Source organism: Spea bombifrons, chromosome 2, assembly GCF_027358695.1.
Source record: "Spea bombifrons isolate aSpeBom1 chromosome 2, aSpeBom1.2.pri, whole genome shotgun sequence".
Classification (NCBI taxonomy): domain Eukaryota; kingdom Metazoa; phylum Chordata; class Amphibia; order Anura; family Pelobatidae; genus Spea; species Spea bombifrons.
In genome coordinates, this window is record NC_071088.1 from 68,096,512 (window position 1) to 68,117,773 (window position 21,262).

The 21,262-nt window shown below is 41.7% G+C and overlaps 1 protein-coding gene across 1 annotated transcript in view; it reads left to right on the forward strand.

Annotated features, from left to right (window-relative positions):
- CLTC (clathrin heavy chain) overlaps window positions 1-6,904 on the forward strand; it is a 46,178-nt gene extending 39,274 nt beyond the window's left edge. The window contains exons 31-32 of the mRNA XM_053454647.1: window positions 3,459-3,534; window positions 5,666-6,904. Coding sequence (XP_053310622.1) covers window positions 3,459-3,534; window positions 5,666-5,790 — 201 coding nt within the window. The 3' untranslated portion in view covers window positions 5,791-6,904. The remainder of the gene's footprint in view (window positions 1-3,458; window positions 3,535-5,665) is intronic.
- Window positions 6,905-21,262: the final 14,358 nt, after the last annotated feature.

Sequence of the window (21,262 nt, forward strand, 5' to 3'; positions counted from 1 at the left end):
GAATCTGCATGAGTTTTCCACTCTTCCTTTTTTTACACTTTCACTTACTGCTGCTTTCCTCTTTTCCAAACTCACTAAGAGCCTCTGCGGGCATTCTAAACAGCACTAAAATAGTTACAATTAGGAGATTGTATAGTAGTTGTGTTGCTAACGTGAACTAATAAAGTTACTAAACGTTGGTTCACAGTCCGTAATGTCAGTTTGGAGGCTACAATCAAAAGGATGGACAGAATATACAAAGTCTAAAATACTATATTTGCTTAAGAAGCCACCTTCACAGTTCCGGGCATCTGTTACCGAGGACACTTGTGGTGAAGGTTCCACTTTGTGTTTTCACCTAGCCTACCCCTTAGAAAAGTAATCTTATCTGCACTATTAGCACAATAGAAATTCCCATGGGTTCAACCTAGACCCATTCATTGCGCAATCTGGAACCTCAATCACTGATGTCTAGAAATACATGTGTATGAATAAAGGAACGCCACAAGCCAGTTAGCCAGGGCTACTGGAAGTTTTAGTACTTGTCTACCTCTTTGTGCTATGATTTCCCAGGCTATATTCTGTTCCTGGTTCCAAAGCTCTAGTTTGCTGTTTCATTCTCTCAGAAACATGTTAAGCATGATGGTTTTTGAGCTGCACTGACACATCTCTTGAACGTGTCCATCCTTCAGATTCGATCTCTTGTTTGAATGCGTTACGGAACTGTGATCCACACTCCCATTCTGTTTTACTAATCAACTGACAGACAAAATTATAGAACGGAAGTAGACTTTCCAATTTTATTCCGGTGCCCACCTCCTGTGGTGTCAATGCTGTTTGCTTTCTTTTTAGGTTATCAATAAGACTGAATCTTTCTGTCCATGTTTAAATTCAGTAGTGAAAGATCTTTTAAGCGTGACACCTTGAGCAGAAATATTGTCCATCTACAATGTTTCTTCATATGGTTTTTATATGGGAATTGGAAAACGGTTGGCATTTAATTGCAAGTTTAAGCCAATTTAAGACCATTTGCAGTATTAGAAAAGTTACCTTTATTTGATATAATGAAAGGGGAAGCTCCTTCTTAATTATTGATTTAGGTAGCGCCATTATATTCTGCGGTGCTGTACAATTAGAGATTATGCCCGTGCTGGACACCATAGCATGTGTGCGCTGAACTTTTTTCAGTCTTTTGGGAAATTTGCAGTTGACAAAAGTTCTGCAGTTGACAAACACTAAATAAATAGTGATAGTTTTTATTTTTTTTTATAACAAAATAAACTAAAGCAGGTAATGAAGGTATAGTAGTGAGTTATGGTGTGTCTAAAGCAGCCGTTGCAAGTGCATCATCACAGCCTGAAAGTTAGGAGTCTATGGCTAAATCCTACGTTCAGATTTTACACCTCGCTTCAGTTCTGCTCTGCTTTATTTTATTTTTTTTATTCCTAAATTTAGGTTAATACACAAAACACATCAAATGCATGTTTTATAGAAAATAGTAGCGGAAAAGCCTATTCGTTTTTTTACACTCATACTAACTATGTGGCAAATTTCTCATCTGCAGATCAGCGCTGTGGTTTTTGTTTTCTGTTAAGGAAAAGTGTTGCTTTGTAATTACTACTGAATAAAAAGAAATTGGGCTGTTTTACATTGCAACTTTAATCTACTTAACTGAAATCTGTAAAGCCATAGAAAGCAGTTGAAGTACAATTAAAAGATTTTTGTGGTAGACAGGTTAAAGACTTTTTTTTTTTTTTTTAACCCTTTCCCTACTGGCGTTCTCGTGCTGCGTCTTCCCTTGAAGACCGCAGTTTTATTTAAGTATTTTCATTCCGTGCTCGTGATTCCCTTCAAATCGGTCACATGCACGGAATTGAGGGGGAGTGGCTGCTACAGATCGCTGGGGACACCCAGCAGTCAGTAGCAGCCGCCCCTCGCAATCCCAGCGTCCGTCATCGATGACGTACCTGGTACGTCCCAGTCTGTGGGTGACACCCAACCAGGAAGTACCAGGTACGTCACCGGTACGGAAGGGGTTAATCAACTTGTGTAAAAAATAATGTATTCAGTTCGTTTGATCCATTTTATTGATGAAGATGAACTTTTGGTACAGCAGCAAACGCCTTGTATATTTTTAAAATGTTACATGCAAGTTACTATTTTCTACGTTTTATTTTTTTTTTTTTTTTTTTAACGTCGTGCCCTCTGCTATGCATGCCAAAACATAAGCTTGCATGCGTTTGCGGTTCTTGCGTGGCCTGTTTTTTTTTCTTTCTTCAATTTAAATGGACTCGTGTGAAGAATATGTTAACCAACATAAGTTTAATTTTTTTTATGAAAGATTGCTTTGCCTACATTTGGAGCAGGAACCTTCATGAACATTGTTTAGGTGGGGTCTTCCAGGCCTTCACATTGGGAAACATAGTTGTAATATAGAGAGTGTAGTCTGCCAATACCTCTTCATCGCAAAACCTACAACGAAAGATGGCAACCGAGGCTTTAGCAAGATAGTAAATGTGTCTCTGAGGTGTTTTTCCGTAGCCGCTGGTATAGGTTGAGTTCAAGCAATACAGCCAAGCGGGTCTATGGCAGGATTTGGGGCCCAAGGCATCTCTTCAGAAGATGAGGCTATGAATTGAGGTCAGGGAATCATTTATAAAAACTAAATTGCATGTGTATGCTTTTAATAAATTAAAAATCATTTTGGTTTTTTTAATCACTCACTAGTTTTCGTGGCTGAAATTAGTTGTATTTTATAGTATATGTTAATGACTTGGAAGCCATCTGCGAGGCTGTTTTCTATATTCCTTTCTTAAATTAGCTGTTGAAGGGATCTAAAGGATTGGTTTACAATGTTGGTGCTTGGGCTGTTTGTGTAATATGTATAGCATTTTTTTTCTTTTGGTTTCTAATATATGTTCTTCTGTCTGTTGGGATTTTTTTGGCATTTTTTGAGTGTTTTTCCCTGAAGTATAAAGCCTGCCTCTGTGTGTTATATGAAATTCTGTACCACTTTATAGATTTTTTTATTATTATTAAGAATACAATTGCCACAAAATAAAACTGATCGTATGAATCAAGTGTTTTCTATTTTAATGAATAGAAATATTTAATATTTGGCACACGTTTAGCATTGTATACAAATGAAGTGTTCAGCACAAAGTAGAAAATTTCATTTGCACAACTCACCAGTAGCACTGCTTTAAATTACAAATATTGGCTCGGAGTTTTTAGCAAACGTTTCTCAAATGTATATTAAACAGTCAAAGGTTTAAAGGACAGTCAATTTCTATACCACAAGGCTTACATTTTCTGAATGTTTAAAAAAAAAAAAAGCCTTAACTGAGAAAAATCTGTTCATAAACCTTAAGGCTTTTCCATGTTTTTTTCATCAATATATAGTGTTTATTATCGGTTGGCTGCTGTTAATTTTGAACTGTTTCCTGTTCTTTCTCTCACCCCTCCCCCATCCATCCCAGGTTGATAAATTAGATGCGTCAGAATCCCTAAGGAAAGAAGAGGAGCAAGCTACAGAGACACAGCCCATTGTTTATGGTAATATTGCCTTCTTATCCATATACCAGAGTTCTTTTACACTAGGTTAACTGGTCTGTACATAACTCTCCAGTAGAATTAGAGGTTAATGGATAACTTAATGTGGAGCTCTCATGGGTGCTCCAATTCTTGCTATATGCTTGTATACATGTTAGTCTATGCACAGCGCATATATAGCAGAGGCATTATTAAATGCTCATCATAAATTGGCCTAACAAGCCAGAACACTTGCTTTTCCCACGGTCGTGTAGTGCTACCACCACTGTAAGGGATTCTGCATAGGCATATGCAGATAAAGTTAACAATGGTCACCACCACCACCACCCCTATGTCAACTTTATACATGGATCCCTTTAGGGCAGATATCTAGTACTGTGCCACAGTTTAAGGTGAGTGGGCAATAATGTAAAGTAAGAATGCTTTCAAAAATAGAAATATTTATATCTAACAAAATGCAAAGTGAGTAAACAAAACAAAAATCCAATATTGTTTGACCACATTTTGCCTTAAAAACAGCATCAGCTCTTCTAGGTATACTTGCACAAAGTCATGGATTTTGTAAGCATATAGTTAAACAATTATACCAAACAAGTGCTTATGATCATCAATTTAATATAACTGAAACAGCTGTGTAGAAGGAATAAAACTGAGTAAGGAACACCAAAACTTGCTAATGAGGTGAGACTGCTGGGCAGTTTAATTTCAAAACAAGACACAAGGTAGTTATACTATATTCACCAGGTCTCTCCCAGGCAGAAATTTCTAAGACAGACAGGGGTTTCCGGATGTTCTGTCCAAGCTCTTTTGAAGAAGCACAAAGAAACAGGCAATGTTGAGGACCATAGACAGTGGTAGGTGAAGGAAACTTGGTGCACAAGGTGAGACAGATCATGCTTACTTCCCTTTGCAATCGGAGAATGTCCAGCAGTGCCACCAGCTCAGCATTGGCAGGAAACGGTGAGACCCTGGTACATCCATCTACTGTCTGGTCAGAGGTTGTCTTCATGGAAGACTTGTGGCCAAAAAGCTATACCTCCAATGTGGAAACAAGCTGAAGTGACTGAACTCTTCACAAAAACTCAGGACTTAGGAAAATGACAGCTGGTGCTCTGGACTGATGAGTCAAAATTGTAAATATTTGGCTCTAGCAGAAGGCAATTCACCGGAGGGCTGCAGAGCTGTACAAGTTTGCAGGCTACAGTGAAGCATGTGGACATTCCTTGTAAGTTTGGAGTTGCATTTCTGTAGATAGTTGGCAATTTTGTCAGAATTAATGGTCTTCTCAACATTGAGAAGGACACGCAGAGATGTATCCCTCATGCAATACAATTGGTGAGGCATATGATTGGCCCCAAATTTATTCAGCAGAATGACAAACATACAGCCAAAGTAATGAAGAATTTTTTAATGAAACATGGATGGCATGGCCCCTACAGAGCCCTAATCTCAACACAATCGAGTCTGTCTGGGATTACATGAAAAGAGAGCGAGAGAGAATCAATTGGGCTGCCCAAATCCACAGAAGAATTATGGTTTGATCTCCAAGATGTTTGGAACAGAATTCCTTTCAATAAAGGGAAAGAAAAAGAAAACTGCTGCAAGTGCACTTAGAGGAATTGATGTTGTTTGAATGCAAAGGGTGGTTACACCAAATATTGATTCGACTTAAATTTTTCTTCTGTTCACTCACTTGGCATACAGCATTTTATCTCACCTGCCTTTTTGCTTTTTAACATTGCTTATTTTTAATGTGTGTAAAGAATAAGACCTTAATCAGTACTTACATTCAGGATAGTTTAATGTTATGTATGCTTAAATGTCCTCATTGTATTAGCCTCTATCACTTCTAATGGGAAGCTGTTCCATTTGTGAACTACCCTTTGAGTGTAATAACTTTCATTACTTTACATCTTATCCTCTGATCATCCAGTTTTAGACTATAGGCCATTGTTCTCTGAAACAAAATATATGTTAATTATTCTAATGTTACTTTATGGTTTGTATATTCCATAGTTCTTTAATAAGCCTTACTGGATATGTGAAAAAAAAACCCTGAATTTTCCCCATAATTTTTCACCTGCTCTATCTTAACCTGTAGCAGTGGCTTAACCTGTCTCACCATTCACTTTAGGCCAACCACAGCTGATGTTGACTGCAGGACCCAGCGTTGCAGTACCTCCTCAAGCTCCGTATGGCTATGGCTATGCTGCCCCTGCCTACGGGCAGCCCCAACCTGGTTTTGGATATACCATGTAATACAAAAGAGCTACAACCTCTGAACCTGGGCTATTTTTCTTACTGAAACTCCACCGTCCCTCTTCTGCCTCTCAATCCATAACAGGGGAAAGCTGCAGAGTTCTGCTGCACGTTCTCAAACCCTTTGTTTCATGAAGGACAATTTTTTTTTTCTATGGCATATTTGGATCACACTTCCATTAATTCTTTTGTTTTCACATTCCATATTCTCTAGAATGAAACTGTTTATTTCGATGAGAATAGTTTTTTGAATGCTTTGTTTTAAGTGGGCTTTTGTTTCTTTTAATATTTTATTTTTGTGGACTGCTCTTTAAGAACCTGTCCAATATCAGGGGCATTGCAGAGCAATGTTTTGCTGTCCCCCTGCTGTTGAAGAGGTTCGTGCTAACCACTTCACCCCTTTTCCAGCATCTGCAATGCATTACAAAGAGGTATGGTGTAGACGTTCTGGCAGCGAAGGGGTTAACAATGTTAGCAGTATCGTGGAAAATCTTTGATTTGCACTCTGTAGTGTTAGAAAAAGAAAACAACTTAATATTGACTCTCAAATTGATGTATGTGAGCAGCTTATGTACTGTCTTATCTAAATACATATAAATCAAATTGTATATTCAGAAAAAAAAAAGTTTCTATTACCACATGCAAGACTGCCGATGGCAAAAGAACACTAATCTGCGTTATCTACACCACTTTATTGCGCAAAACTATGAAATTCCGCAACGTACAAGTCAACTTTGCGTAAGAGAAGTACTCCAGTTGTGCAAGGGAATGTCCGTTTACGCGTATATGGTATGCTAGTGTGTAGCTCACTCCGTAATGAACAGATGGCCCTATGTTGTGCTGTACCCTGTGCTTTTTTTTGTGGGACCATTTCATTCAGGAACAAAGAAGGCACCATGATTCCAGTCTGTGTACTACCCACTTCAATCCCCACTGAGGTTTGTGTATGTTGGATATTGTAGTGTTCTTAGGTCACTGTTTTGGGTGTACAGAGGAGAGAATTTAAGCAACAACAACAGAATAAAACGCTGTTCAGTTTTGTTTGTGCAACTTGAAATGACAAATTTAAAAGAAAATAAATGAAATAAAATTACTGGACTGTGGACATATTATACATTTGGTGTTTTCTGGTTTTAATTAAACAAACGTTCTTAATAGATACTTAATACAAACCTCAAACCTGTATCATTAAAGACTAAACCAGTCAAGGGATGATCTTGTCTGTGCTTTACAACGATTTCTTGCATTGTGCTTATCTTAATTTTCCATTGGATTGTCTGTCCCATTGATGTCCAGTAACAAAATACATTTTTAGGAGCCGCACTGGAAAGCCAGCCTGGGCTTTTATCACTGCTAAAAGCGTAACTTTCCAAAAACAAGAATGTTATGTTTACATGTTACCTTAATTTAACCCGCGTTTTAACCCTTTGACGACAATTGACGTGCCAGGCATGTCAAGGAAATGCATCTCCGTGCCGATAATTGATGTGCATGGGGGTTAAACAGGCTAGAAAGCCATAATAATAATTGCTTCCCCTTCCGAGTGGTGTTATCGTAATGCCTCCATATGGAGACATTCAGCCACATCAAAAACTGCTGCAAGGGTCCCGTGTGATCCCTCCCTGGAGTGTTGCTGAAACTCCTCAATAGAGGCATTTAATGGCACCGTAAACCCACCCCAGGACACACTGTTACCGATATGGAGAGCGACTGCAAGCACCATAGCAAGACAAACGTTGCCCCTTTTGGATGGATTGGAATACCAATCACGAGCTAGTCCTTGTCAGACATCAGTGCCTGACCTCACAAATGCTTTTTTGGCTAAATGGGTGCAAATTCCCACAGACATATTAAAAAAAAATCCTATGGAAAGCTTTCTCAGAAGAGTGGAGGCTGTCATTGCTACCAAAGGTGGCCAACTATGTATTAATACCCATGGTTTAGGAATGGGATGTCCAACAAGTTGGTTTAATCATCCAGGTGTGAGGACTCCTCCAGTAGGAAGCATGAAGCTGATAGAAGAGACTTTTCATGCCTCACGATCCTGATTATTAAATGTTAAGTAGATAAACACTGTCCAAGGTGTCAGAAGGTAGGGGTACTAAAAAGAATGACTATGGGATTCCATTATATAATTCTAAGAGGCTATAATCACAAATATATAAAATATATATTGTCTTTGATACATGTTCAACACAAACTAGGTCTTGGAAAGTCTTAAAGGTCAGATTAACAGCAAATCTGTATTCTAAGGATTGATGTGGTGACATTGCCAATGTCCATAGATCATAAATGGAGGGAAACACATATTTTGCAGACACTTCAATGTGTTCAGTGGAGTGACAAGGTTGACTGTATAATTGGAACACCATAGACCACAATAGAAGTGAAAACAAGTGAATTCCAGACAAATCCTAAAATGTATAAAAATATTTGCTGCAGGTTTTCCCACAATTATGGGTCATGGTGTACTTGTGGTGGGTCACAATCGCAGGTGGTTACTGAGGGAGCTCCTTTTGGAAACTGTTTTCTGGATCTCAGGACCGGCTACTTTACAGACTATTCTCAGGGAAGTCGCTCTTTGGAACATAACATCCTTGGACCCTGGCCTCTTCATTGGTACCCTGGGACTGCCACTGCGCCCTCAGGATTACCCTAAAATAATTATTTACCATGTGGGCATTGCTGGCTGTGGGAACTATATGGAGGAGCTAGGCTGTCTTGTAGTTGATGGGATTGTACTTGTCTGATTTTGTTTGTAGAGGAATTCAAAGGAGGAGTAGGCATTCAAAGGAGGTGAGCGTCTTCTAGTGGCCTCCCACCATTGCAAAATAGAAGCCTAAGTTGCCGCCCAGGCCTCGTGTATCTGTGAGTCTCCGCATCTCATCTCAAAGCAGTGGACCAAATGCTCCAGGGGTGGGAAAGGGTAGAACGCCACTAGGGCGATGCCCGGCTACATGTCACCAGCCATGGGCTTTTGCGTCCGGCATCTCTGAATAGTTTCAAGGCCCTCTCACCCCTTTCCGTGGGCACGCAAGCCATGAGTTGCAGTTGCCTCTATCCGGACCTGCGCCTTGGATCCATCTGCTCCCGTGGCTTGGCAGGCAGGCAGGGTGGTTGAGTCACAATATAGCCAGCAGGCTTCCACTCTGGTATGTTGTTCTTTCATATTTAAATTTAAAGATTTTTTTTCCACGTATTCCACCTATGTGTTTGTGTATCTTATTTAAGTTTTTTTCAAATATACTTTAAAATGCAGGGTTTGTCCCTATTCTCGACAAAACATACTGGGCCAGAACCCAACATGTGCAGTGTGCCCAAAATTATTATTGGGTAGCTTCTTCGAAAGGGCTGAGGGTCCACGCACACTATCCCCTGATTGAAGGAACAGGGGATATCTTGCTGGTGCCAGAATACTGCAGACGGATCCGCAAGGAAAGCGTGCTTCTTCAGAGTGCTTTCTCTGTGAATCTGTCTGCATTATTCTGGCCTCTCAGAGTGGTTTTGCAAAAGGGCAGAGCCATGGGGATAGCCTCTCCCCGTTTCAATAGGGGCATACGGTGTGCCTGGAGGATTTGCCCTTTTGCGGAAGTGCTCTGGGATGCCTGGTTCACGGAGAAGCAGGCAAAAGAATGGGAAAGCAGATGAAGACAGAAGGAAAAAAACAAAAACAAAAAGAGATAAGAGAAGAAGCAGAGCTGCGGGAAAGGAGACAACATGGAAGAGGTACAGGAGAAAAGTGAGAGAGCATGAGATGGTGTGAGAGTGACAGATCTGAAGTATAAGACATTTTTTCTATTTTTTTTAGAACTTTTTTCTGCAAAAAATACCTAATCTAGCAAACTGTACATAGACCTAGTAACACGACTTTAGCCAATATACAGGTATGTTCCAATCTGTGCCATGCGATGTCCACAAAACCAAAACAATGGTGTAAACAACTGTGGCATCATCCGTGCAAAAAGATCCTAAGCAATGTAGTGCAGTCAACATCTACTGCAGCTGAGTTTGACGATGATTTATGGCCAATGGCTGCATAACAAGTGTCCAGGGGCGTCTATTAATATAGCCTATCGTCTGATTTACAGAAATATATGCTTTTGTGGGTTGATTTAGAACTGGAGGGCTGCGAAACAGTTTTAAATGAGACTTAGGGCCAGCAAAAGAAAGTAGTTTACAGTAGCTTCCATAAAACCAACAAAACCTATACATGTGGGGATTCTGTATGGATTTGACAAATGAAGATTTCAGGAACTAAATTATGGGAAATGAAGATGCCATTTACTTAGCTAACCAAAACAGAAGACACTTTTTCATTCATTTCACATTTAACTTTCTGCCATCCTTCTATCTCCAACCAACATTGTCGCTATAAACTGCTTTATTAGCATTTCTGAGTAACATCTAATCACCTTTAAATAGGTTCATACACACTTGTTTTGAATCAAAGACTCTGGGATAAGTAATCCTTAGACAATTGTTCCTCCTGACTTACAAAAACAATACACTAAAATACCAATAAATAAAAAATGTATGTTTTTTGGTATAATCACCCAATCCACTAGTTCACAGAGCGGGGAGCCCCCCCAAAAGGTAACCTACTTAGTCTGTCTTCTGGCTATCTGACCTCAGCTTTGTTACACCACTAGCTGAATTCCAGCTACCTGACCTGGTCTCTGATATGGTTTACCCTGAAATCCAGCTTCCTGAACATGGCTTGCCTTCACTGTTCTGCATGTGCACCCCTCGAGTCTGTCCCTGGCCTCAGAAGATCATTAGAAGCTCCCATGGCCACTCGAACCTTAAAGATTCAAGCCAAGGGGAGACCGGTTAGAGGGCGAATAACTTTTCTGAGATTGGTGGGCTTTCTCTCACAGGGACACAGTGTCCTACCACGCAACAGCATCTCCACTTGTATGCTGAGCGTGACAAATTCAAGAAAATCTAAATAATCCTAAATCTAAATCTATCAGTAGGGGGAGGAAGCAAAGACCTAGCACAATAAAACATTTAGCTGTTTCTAAACATACCACTTAATATCCATTATCTGGGTAATACATATACTGTCATACTTTATTTGAGTCAATTTTAACATTCAAGGCTAAAACTGCTGTTGTCGATTGATTTTCAAAATCACTTTGCTCATTTAGTTGTTCTAATTTACAACACTGCAGCTCATATTAAGTTCTCTTTCCTAGATGAGGTGAACAATATTTTCTACTGACAGTGTTTGCTTCTTTTGCATCCTTTTGTTGACTAAGCTTTGTTCAATAATACAATGTTATTTTGTTTAAACCATACATTTTATGCTGTAGAATTTGGAATGAGAGCGTTTGTGCAGGATCAGGCTGAGAAGGATATCTCTCAGCATAGCTTGGAGGTGGTTCCACAGGAAAACACTGGTTGGTAGAACAGCTCGGCAGTTGCGTAGCGCATACATCTTCCATCTGTTGGATTCATGGTGATACCTTTTATTATAAATGCTGCAGTAGGAAGGTGGGCTCTCACTCATTGAAATATCACGGTCTTGCAAAGTATGGCGGTAGGGGTGGCGGGAATATGAAAACTTTGCCATCCACAGTTACACAAAATGGCAGATCTCTGGAGACTTCAGGTTCCTCTTAAGAGACATGATGGTTGTTGCTCATCCACACAACGAGGCAGAACAACAAGCCAATTAATGTACTACCAAGTCCGGTTACTTGCAAAGAGTGAATTTCACAGACACAAACAGGATCCCAAGTATCAACTACTGTGCAAGCTGCCGGCTTTTGCCAAAGAGGAACCAGCTATCTGGATCCGACCAGTCTCTTGAAAATTCTCGCCTCCTTCTCTCCCGTCTGGCAGTAAACTCTGCCGTCATTAGAGATGCCAGCGCGATCACAGCAAGTACTGTGCCCAGTCCTTCGTAGGTCTCACAGCTGGAATAGTTGGACTGGAACCCATAGCTAGAAAGTACAGATCCATCGCATAAGAGCACCCTGCCAAATACAAACAAAGAATATTATTTTGCTGGTCAGGCTGAAATCTGTACTTGTACATGGGCGTAGGAACCCCTAAAAATCTGGGGGGGACAGTATTTTCCCCCATCAGATCCCCACTATCTACCCCCTCCTCACACTATCCACCCCCTCTCACACTTTCTTACTATCTACCCCCTCCCTACCCTCCCTTCTCACACTATCTACCCTCTCCCTACCCTCCCTTCTCACACTATCTACCCTCTCTTCTCACACTATCTACCCTCTCCCTACCCCCTTCTCACTAGCTACCCTCTCCCTACCCCCTTCTCACTAGCTACCCTCTCCCTATCGCCCTTTCTCACTAGCTACCCTCTCCCTATCGCCCCCTTCTCACTAGCTGCCCTCTCCCTACCCCCTTCTCAGTGAGGTTTGAAACGGGTCTTATCTAATGCCAAAATCTATATTTCTTAATACAAACAACTCGCAAATGTATTAGCCTATAAGTTAGTGAAGAGGTGAGATTTGTAGGTAAATAAATATCCAAAGGTAGACACAGAGCTCACCACAGTATGATGGGTCTTTAAAAGTAACCAAAACCCCCTTAGGTATAAAGATGCCATCTCTTCCTTACTACGCAACAGCTACCCATTGGGATGGGGTAAAGAAGGTGTAGGCAGACACAGGCCCCTGTTTTACATTTGGTAATTAACTTATTTAGTTCTTTTGAAAATAATGTAAAAGTTTTTTCTGAGTGTTAGCATGCAAGTGGATGTGTCTGTTATGGTGAACCCTTACCTCAACTGACTGCTGAACTTGGTAAACACCCGCACAGGGATTTGGGCGGGGACACAGTCTCCTTTTGTTTTTGCAAATGTATCTATTTATTATTTATTAGGCAATTTAATTGAGAACATAATACTTACAGAGCTAATAAATGCAATTCCATTGGGGAGAACGTCAATGTCTTCTGATTCGGCCTCTGTAAAGAGTTTTCATATAACTTTAAAAGAACCAACATTATAAAACAGATAAAGCCTCGGCAAAGACCGGGTCCGCCACTCTAAGGGGCCGGGAAGCCCCCCACCAGGACCGGCCTTAGGGGTCTGCGGCCGCACAAAGCTTAAATTAAAACATCGGGGCTTTTTTTTTTTTTAACTTTATTTAACATCCTCCATGTTAAATAAAGTTAACAAAAACTTTATTTAACATGGAGGATGTTAAATAAAGAAAAAAAAAACAAACAAAAAAAACCCCGATGTTTTAATTTAAATTCTGTGCGGCCGCACACCCGTAAGGCCGGCCCTGGTGGGGGCTTCCTGGCTCCTTAGCGTGGCGGACCCGGTCGCAGTTGCGGCGGGCTTAAGGGGCAGGTGCCCCTTATGCCATGCGTTAATGAGGCCGCATAGGCCCAGTCAGTCCGGTCCTGACTGGGCCTATTTTAAGGTAGGGGCCTGGAGCTGCAGCTCCATCAGCCCCTAAGTCAATTCGGCCCTGCCGCGGCCCGGCCCGGCCCACCGGGCAAATGCCCGGTGTGCCCGATGGCCAGTCCGGGCCTGTTGTAGTCAGGGCCGGCCCAAGACTTAATGCCGCCTGGGGCGAAGATTAAAATGCCGTCCCCCCCTCGGCGTCGGCGGCATTTTAAACTTCGCCGACGCCATTATCTACCCCCCCGGTACTTACCTTTAAACAGCCCTGCGGCGAGTCTTCCTGCTCTGCCACGGTGCCGGCTTGTAATGCTGAGCGCCGGAAATTTGAAGTCACTTCCGGCGCTCAGCATTACAAGCCGGCACCGAGACCGAACAGGGAGACTCGCCGCAGAGGAGAGAGAGAGGGGCGCCGAGCGGGTAATCGAAAACCACTCGGTGCCCCTCTCTCTCTCTCTCTCCTCCGCTTCAAAAAAAAAGCGCTTGGGGCGGAAAAGTGCCGCCCCTTCAAAAATGCCGCCTGGGGCAATTGCCCCAGTCGGCTCCATTGTAGGGCCGGCCCTGGTTGTAGTGTAAGTATGCTTTCCTGCCTGCTCCAGTCTTTGCTGCAAAGTCAGCGGTGACAATTTATAGGGAACTGGTTACTCTGCGCAGAGCTAGATAAAGCCTTTACCTTGCCCTTTGTACACAGTATACAATTTGTAGCCATTGAACGAGAATGACTTGGGCATAAATGTAGATAATAAACAGTGTTAAACATCAGACAGGAGCAGCAAGGGCCAATAAGACGTTGTCATTTATGAAAAGGGAGCTGCTGAGTTAATAAAAGGAATGGAACTCCTTAGTTAATAATACGTTGAAATTGTTTACTTAGCAAAAAAAAGGCGTCTTAGAGGGGATATGATTTCATTATACAAATACATACAGAGTTAATAACAGCTGACCTCTAATGATCTATTGATTAATATGACTGTACAAAAAACACGACATTCATTCATGAGAAATTTTCACTTAAAGCAGTCAATCTTTACAATAAAGATGTGGAATTCACTAGCCACAGACATTGTGCTATCAGATTCGATAGATGCTTTTTAATATGGGCTCAAATTTTTTTATAGAAATATTGCGGAACCCCCAATACTTACTCCTCAGATCAGTGAATGATATTCGATGAGTTTGCGCGGAAATCTTCTATTGTTTTATGTTAGTGTGTGTGCAGGCATGTTATTACTGTGTGTGTCTGGGTATGATATTGTCTGTGTCTCTCTGGGTATGATAGCATGCATTTGTGTTAGTGTGAGTGTCTGTGTGTGCATTAGTGCTGATTGTCTGGTTGTGTTAGTGTCAGGGTGTGTGTTAATGTATGGGTCTGGTTGTGTTAGTGTGAATGTCTGGGTGTGTGTATTAGTGCTGATTGTCTGGTTGTGTTAGTGTGAGTGCCTGGGTGTGTGTGCTTTAGTAAAAAGATTGTGAGGAGAACCGGTGTGCCCCAAAAATAGTGTGTGGTAAATAAGGAAATCTCTAAAAATACTTCCCTTTTGTTTTCTCACAGCTGCCTCCTTAAAAACAACTCTCTCCAGGTGTTGTAAAGTATAGGTTCAATTTTAATAGGGGGTGCTCATGTAAGAAAAACAAACGAAACAACAATAGTGTAGACTGTTCAGACGATACGGTGTTAATTATATTGCGTTAGTTGCACTCACAATAGTGCTGAAGATTTGTGTCTGTTTCTCATTCCCTTCTCATAGCAGCTCGTGAAAAAGATAGTAAATGGTTGCACTCACGGGATCCAATGCACATAAAATTATGTGCAAGGTGCGCTCAGGGAGGGGGGTAGGGGAAGCCCACGTTGTCCAGGATCTCTTCTCCAAATGTCATGGAATTTCAGGTCCAATCCCCCGAACGCTGTGATACAGTGCGGCAACTTCTTCCAGCCAGGGAGCGGGAAAACCACCCCAAGAGAATAAACAACTGCTGCTTATATTTAAAAATATAGATTTATTATGGGAATATCCCTTTTATTTAAATTTTAAAAAAAGTACTTTAAGATATATAAAATATAAATCTGTAAAAGTCAAACGATTAAGTGAAATAAAAAGTCTTTCCTCAACGCGTTTCGGCTTTAATGGCTTCCTCAGGAAAAAGGTATTTGATCGCTTCTTCCACTCTTTTTATGTGTTAATTCGTTGTATTTTCTTCCATATACGCTAGATGGCGGTGTAACATTGTTTCCCAGAACATGAGGACGTGTTGTACGCACATGTACACTAGGTGGCGCTGTTACGCCATTCCACAATACGTGAGGACGTATTGGAGCCTGGATGTGCGTACTGCCGTCATTCTGTTTATACGCGTCCCCATAGAAACGCCGGCTTCTCCTTCTCCGTAGGGCTGTCTGTATTCTTGGTGTTGCATCGGGTCCAGTGTCCTGCTGTGCTGTGAAGTGCAGATGGTAAGCAATGACATTTGAAGACGGATTAACATGAAGGTGGTATAAACGCTATAGGATGTAAACGTTTAAGGATGTGATTGCATGAATGAGAAAACATTAAACGTGGATATATGAACTATAACTAAACATACTATGGGTTTTGTTTATACATAAATGTCTATATGAATCCAGGGAAAAGAGAGCAATAAGGGTGGAAAAGTGCCAAACAATAATACAAAATACGAAATATTGGAATTATGTATAATACATATACAATGTCTATTCCCATGATTCAAAATTGATTAATTGAGAAAACAGGACATGAATTACATTATTGTGGGACACCGTGTTTAATGCTTGAATTCATAATGTTCCCAAGATGTTCCTAAATTCTTCCTTTAAGTGGTCTGATTGTTCTTCCCCCATACTGTGCACCACATGGACATTGTAATAAATAAATTACAAATTTGGTGGTGCAGGTGATGAATTTCTTAATTTCGTATGTAGTCCCTGTCCTATTACTGATAAAATTGTTCGCTTTCCTTGGTAGGTAGGTGCACATCTTGCACCTACCGCATGGGAAAAAAACAATGGGTTTCGTGCCCAGAAAGGTATTAAAATTAATTTCTGTTTTCTTTGTTGGGAGGAAAATGTTTTTCAAATTATTTTTTTTGTATATGATTTGAGGTTTTTCCAGTAAGAGGGGACCTAAAATGTCATCGCTCTTCAGGACATAACAGTGTTTCCGCAATATCTTTTTAATGTGGTGAGCCTTAGTATTATATTCCTTAATGAATGAAAAACTGAAATCTTTCTTGTTCATATTATGTTTGGGCTTTCCTTTTAGTAGATGAGATCTATCCATTTGTTCCACTTTCTGTTGACTTCTCGTTGACTTCTCGCTAATAACTCTATTGGATAGCGTTTCTCCCTAAATTTACTTTTAATATCTGTGGTGTGTTTAATAAAGTCCTGGTCCCGTGTACAGTTCCTCCTTATTCTCATCACCTGTCCCGTGGGGATGTTATCTAACCATGCTGGGTGATGACAGCTTGTATAATCAATGAAACCATTGGCATCGGTAGCATTTTTATAATTTCTGGAGCATTGCCTTCTGTGAATAGTTCCACATCCAAGAATTCAACACTTTGCTTTAGTATGTTGAAAGTACATTTTAGGTTGTATTGGTTTTGGTTGATGTATTCTATAAATTGATGTATTTTATCCAGTGTTCCCCTCCATATAATTAACACATCATCGATATATCTCTTCCACAGCACCAGGTCTGCTTCAAATGGATTGTTGTGCCATATCCGTCTGCTTCCCATTCGGCTACGAAAAGGTTGGCGTAACTCGGCATGAACCTGGCACCCATGGCTGTCCCACAAAGATGACAGTAAAACTGGTGTTCAAACCAGAAATAGTTATATTTCATAATAAAATCGATACATTCCAAAATGAAATCCTTCCGATGTGTTGCATGTTATCTCCATGTTTAATGCTATCTCAATGAGTAGTGTTATGTCCATGTTTAATGTTATCTGTATGTGTAATGCTATGTCCATGTTTAATGTTATCTCTATGTGTAATGCTATCTCCATTAGGGCTGCAACTAATGATTATTTTCATAATCGATTAGTTGGCTGATTATTTTTTCGATTAATTGATTAATCGGATAAAAAAAATCAATATGCAAATTTTTCGTGTATTTAAAATAAAAACTTATAATTTACTTTAAGATGTGTCATTAACACTTTTTTTTCTCTTTATCACAATGGCATTTCTCTATTTGCCTTCTTATTTTACTGATATAATAATGAAAGCTATATTCTAAAGGTACAGGAACCCAAAACACATTTTTTCTCAAACAAAGTTTTACCAAAATACTCTGTCCCCTGAAATGCCTTTTACCCCGATATGCCTTATACCCCCTATATGCCACTGTGACCCCCTGATATGCCTTATAGCCCCCTATATGCCACTGTGCCCTCCCTGATATGCCTTATAGCCCCCTATATGCCACTGTTCCCTCCCTGATATGCCTTATAGCCCCTTATATGCCACTGTGCCCCCTGATATGCCTTATAGCCCCCTATATGCCACTCTGTCTCCTGATATGCCTTATACCCCCCCCTATATGCCATGTTTAATGTTATCTCTATGTGAAATGTGTGACAGTGTAAACCCCAGGGAGATGCTTAGTGTGGCATTTGGGTACAGGTGCTATCCAGATCATAAATATGGGTCCCTGGGGTGGAGCATTTGGAGAGCAGGGTGGGCCAATGCTCCGTTTTCCCATGCTGTGGAAATTCCATGCCGGGTTTTCCAGGAGCCAAGAAATCTGCAGGATCCGGTCCGGGATTCCTATGGGGCCGGCATCAGGCACAGGTGCTGGACATTAAAAACCCCTGGAGCCTGATACTCAGAGAGACTGTTGGGGGAAGAGGAAGTTCCCTATGGCCCCAGGGCAAGGAGAGGCCCTGAAGAGGACAATCCCTGAGCCAAGTGAGGCAATACCTGCCTGGACATTTTGTGTGTTGTCTGGGGGAGGTTTTCCAGAGCCTGGCGTAGCTGGGTCTGGCTGGGAGGTTGAGGTAGCGGGTGATTAGGCTGGTCGGTCTGGACCAGCATAGTTCAGTTAGAGAGGGCTCCAATTGGAACTAGGTTTTCTTTTGCAGGTTTCACAGATACGTAATACTTTTATCCAGCAAAAAGAAACTTCACGTCCGGATCATCAATAAGTCGTCACAAACACATCAAGGCCATCCTCCATAAGCATATGTATTTCAGCCAGCAATACACAAGGGCACATACCATGCAACAGTCAAAGAGTGGTTTTTGGGGTTTAAGCGGTTAAAATAAAACGGAAAAAAAAATAACGAAAAGAAAAAGAAAATAAAGCGCTGTTTTGTTCAAAGCTGCTGTTCCTGGCTCTGATTGCCCTAGAGGACTTAGGTGCTTAGGACCCCTAAAAGTGACATGTATGGCCCTCATGCTATAGGGTTTGTCACAAATGGTGGAGGAAGCGGGCAAAGCACTGCTATGGTCTGTGGGCTGAAAGCAGGAACCGAAAAAAAAATAAATAAAAAATAAATAGAGCGCTGTTTTGTTCAAAGCTGCTGTTCCTGGCTCTGATTGCCCTAGAGGACTTAGGTGCTTAGGACCCCTAAAAGTGACATGTATGGCCCTCATGCTATAGGGTTTGTCACATATGGTGGAGAATGCGGGCAAAGCACTGCTATGGTCTGTGGGCAGAAAGCAGGAACCAAAAAAAAAAAAAAAAAATTAAAAAAAAAAAAAGAATTTCGCTTTATTTTAACCGCTTAAACCCCCAAAAACACTGTTTGACTGTTGCATGGTATGTACCCTTGTGTATTGCTGGCTGAAATACATATGCTTATGGAGGATGGCCTTGATGTGTTTGTGACGAATTATTGATGATCCGGACGTGAAGTTTCTTTTGCTGGATAAAAGTATTGCATATCTGTGAAACCTGCAAAAGAAAACCTAGCTCCCAATTGGAGCCCTCTCTAACTGAACTATACTGGTCCAGACTGACCAGCCTAATCACCCACTACCTCAACCTCCCAGCCAGACCCAGCTACGCCAGGCTCTGGAAAACCTCCCCCAGACAACACACACAACGTCCAGGCAGGTATTGCCTCACTTGGCTCAGGGATTGTCCTCTTCAGGGCCTCTCCTTGCCCTGGGACCATAGGGAACTTCCTCTTCCCCCAACAGTCTCTCTGAGTATCAGGCTCCAGGGGTTTTTAATGTCCAGCACCTGTGCCTGATGCCGGCCCCATAGGAATCCCGGACCGGATCCTGCAGATTTCTTGGCTCCTGGAAAACCCGGCATGGAATTTCCACAGCATGGGGAAACGGAGCATTGGCCCACTCTGCACTCCAATTGCTCCACCCCAGGGACCCATATTTACGATCTGGATAGCACCTGTACCCAAATGCCACACTAAGCATCTCCCTGGGGTTTACACTGTCACAAATGCTATGTCCATGTTTAATGCTTTATCCATGTGTAAGGCTGTGTCAATGTTTAATGCTATCTCCATGTTTAATGTTATCTCTATGTGCAATGCTATGTCCATGTTTAATGCTATTGTCAGGAACCACTTTTTCGCTGCCTGAACCACGGCTTCTTTTTTTTTTTTTTTTTTGTGGTGTTTAAATCTGCTACCACTAGTGGCCACCCTCTGGAGCACTCAGAACTCAGGTGTGCCTTTTTACCTGGGTTGAGCCCTAGCCAATACATCCATCTGGGCCTTGTTACCTGGGATTACCCTGCCTTTCAGTGGGCGGTGTGCCTTTCGGACCCTTCCAAGCGGGCCGTGTGCCTTTCGGACCCTTCCAAGCGGGCCGTGTGCCTTTCGGACCCTTCCAAGCGGGCCGTGTGCCTTTCGGACCCTTCCAAGCGGGCTCCCTGCCAAAAGACTCATTACCGGTATTTCATTTTGCCATACGTCTGGTTTCTTGCTTAGACTGTATTACCCTTATTTGCTGGTCCTCTTATACATAAAATACACTGCATTACCTGGATTTCTGCTTGTGGTGTCTTTGTTTGCATAATCATGCAACCCCAAGTATCCCCTGCGCATGGGCTCCTACACGACCCGATCACCGGAGTCCGGACAGAATACAAAGGCCATTACAAGGAGCCCGCGGGGTTACTTTCAGTCATCAAAGTGATAGGAGAATGTTTACTTGAACTGTGCAAATCTGGGACTCCAACTCCAATCACTCTCATGAAGACCATTCACCTACACCTGTTCCGTCACCTGAGAAATCCAACAAGCCTGTTACCAGTATGAAAAAGGAATCTTCTAGGAAACGTGAACCCCTTACCACAACCAAATTGCAACAACGGCGTGATGATCAGGCTTGCTTTTACTGTGGCAAAAAGGGACGCTGGATCACCCAATGTCCTCTGAAACCTCCCAAACCCTCTGTACCGATTGAACAGTCTACGTCACAAGCACAGAGCTCTCCTAAAAGGGGAAGTAGCTTTATTCCCCAGGACAGTGAACCCATGGCGTATATACCACCCCTGGTGATTCCTAATGCTTCTCAAACTGTAGTGGATGTCCAGCTGATGACTGTTCTGTGATGGAATGCAGCTTCTGTGATTCTACAGTCTGTGGCAGTGTGGGTTTCTCCCATATGGATGAACTTCCTATTGCTTTCTGTTCAGCCATGATTGCAAGTCCTATCACTCTTACCTCAGCAAAGTGTGATACACCCGAGACTACCATAGCCCCTAATATCTCCTCTGGACTGATGGCAAAGATACATGACCCTATTCCATCTCTGAGGAGGAAGGGGCCTTCCATCAGTGCTTCCCATACCAAGTCTGCTTCTCCTGTTTTGAACCAGTGCAGTTCTAGTACTATCCCCCTACCCCCAGTAGTGCCCCTGGGTACAGGACAGCTATGTGACCCCTGGTACATGGAAAGAGAAAACACTGAATCATACCTTCTCATCAACTTCTTCAGCATCCAGTCCTAATTTGACCTATGATTGCACCACAGATAACCTTTCCTTTGATTGTGTTATTACCTCTAATGGCAATGTAATCAGAAATGAAGACCTGGAGATCTGTGAACAAGCTTTACCGAAAAAGAAGAAGAAATCACGTTAAG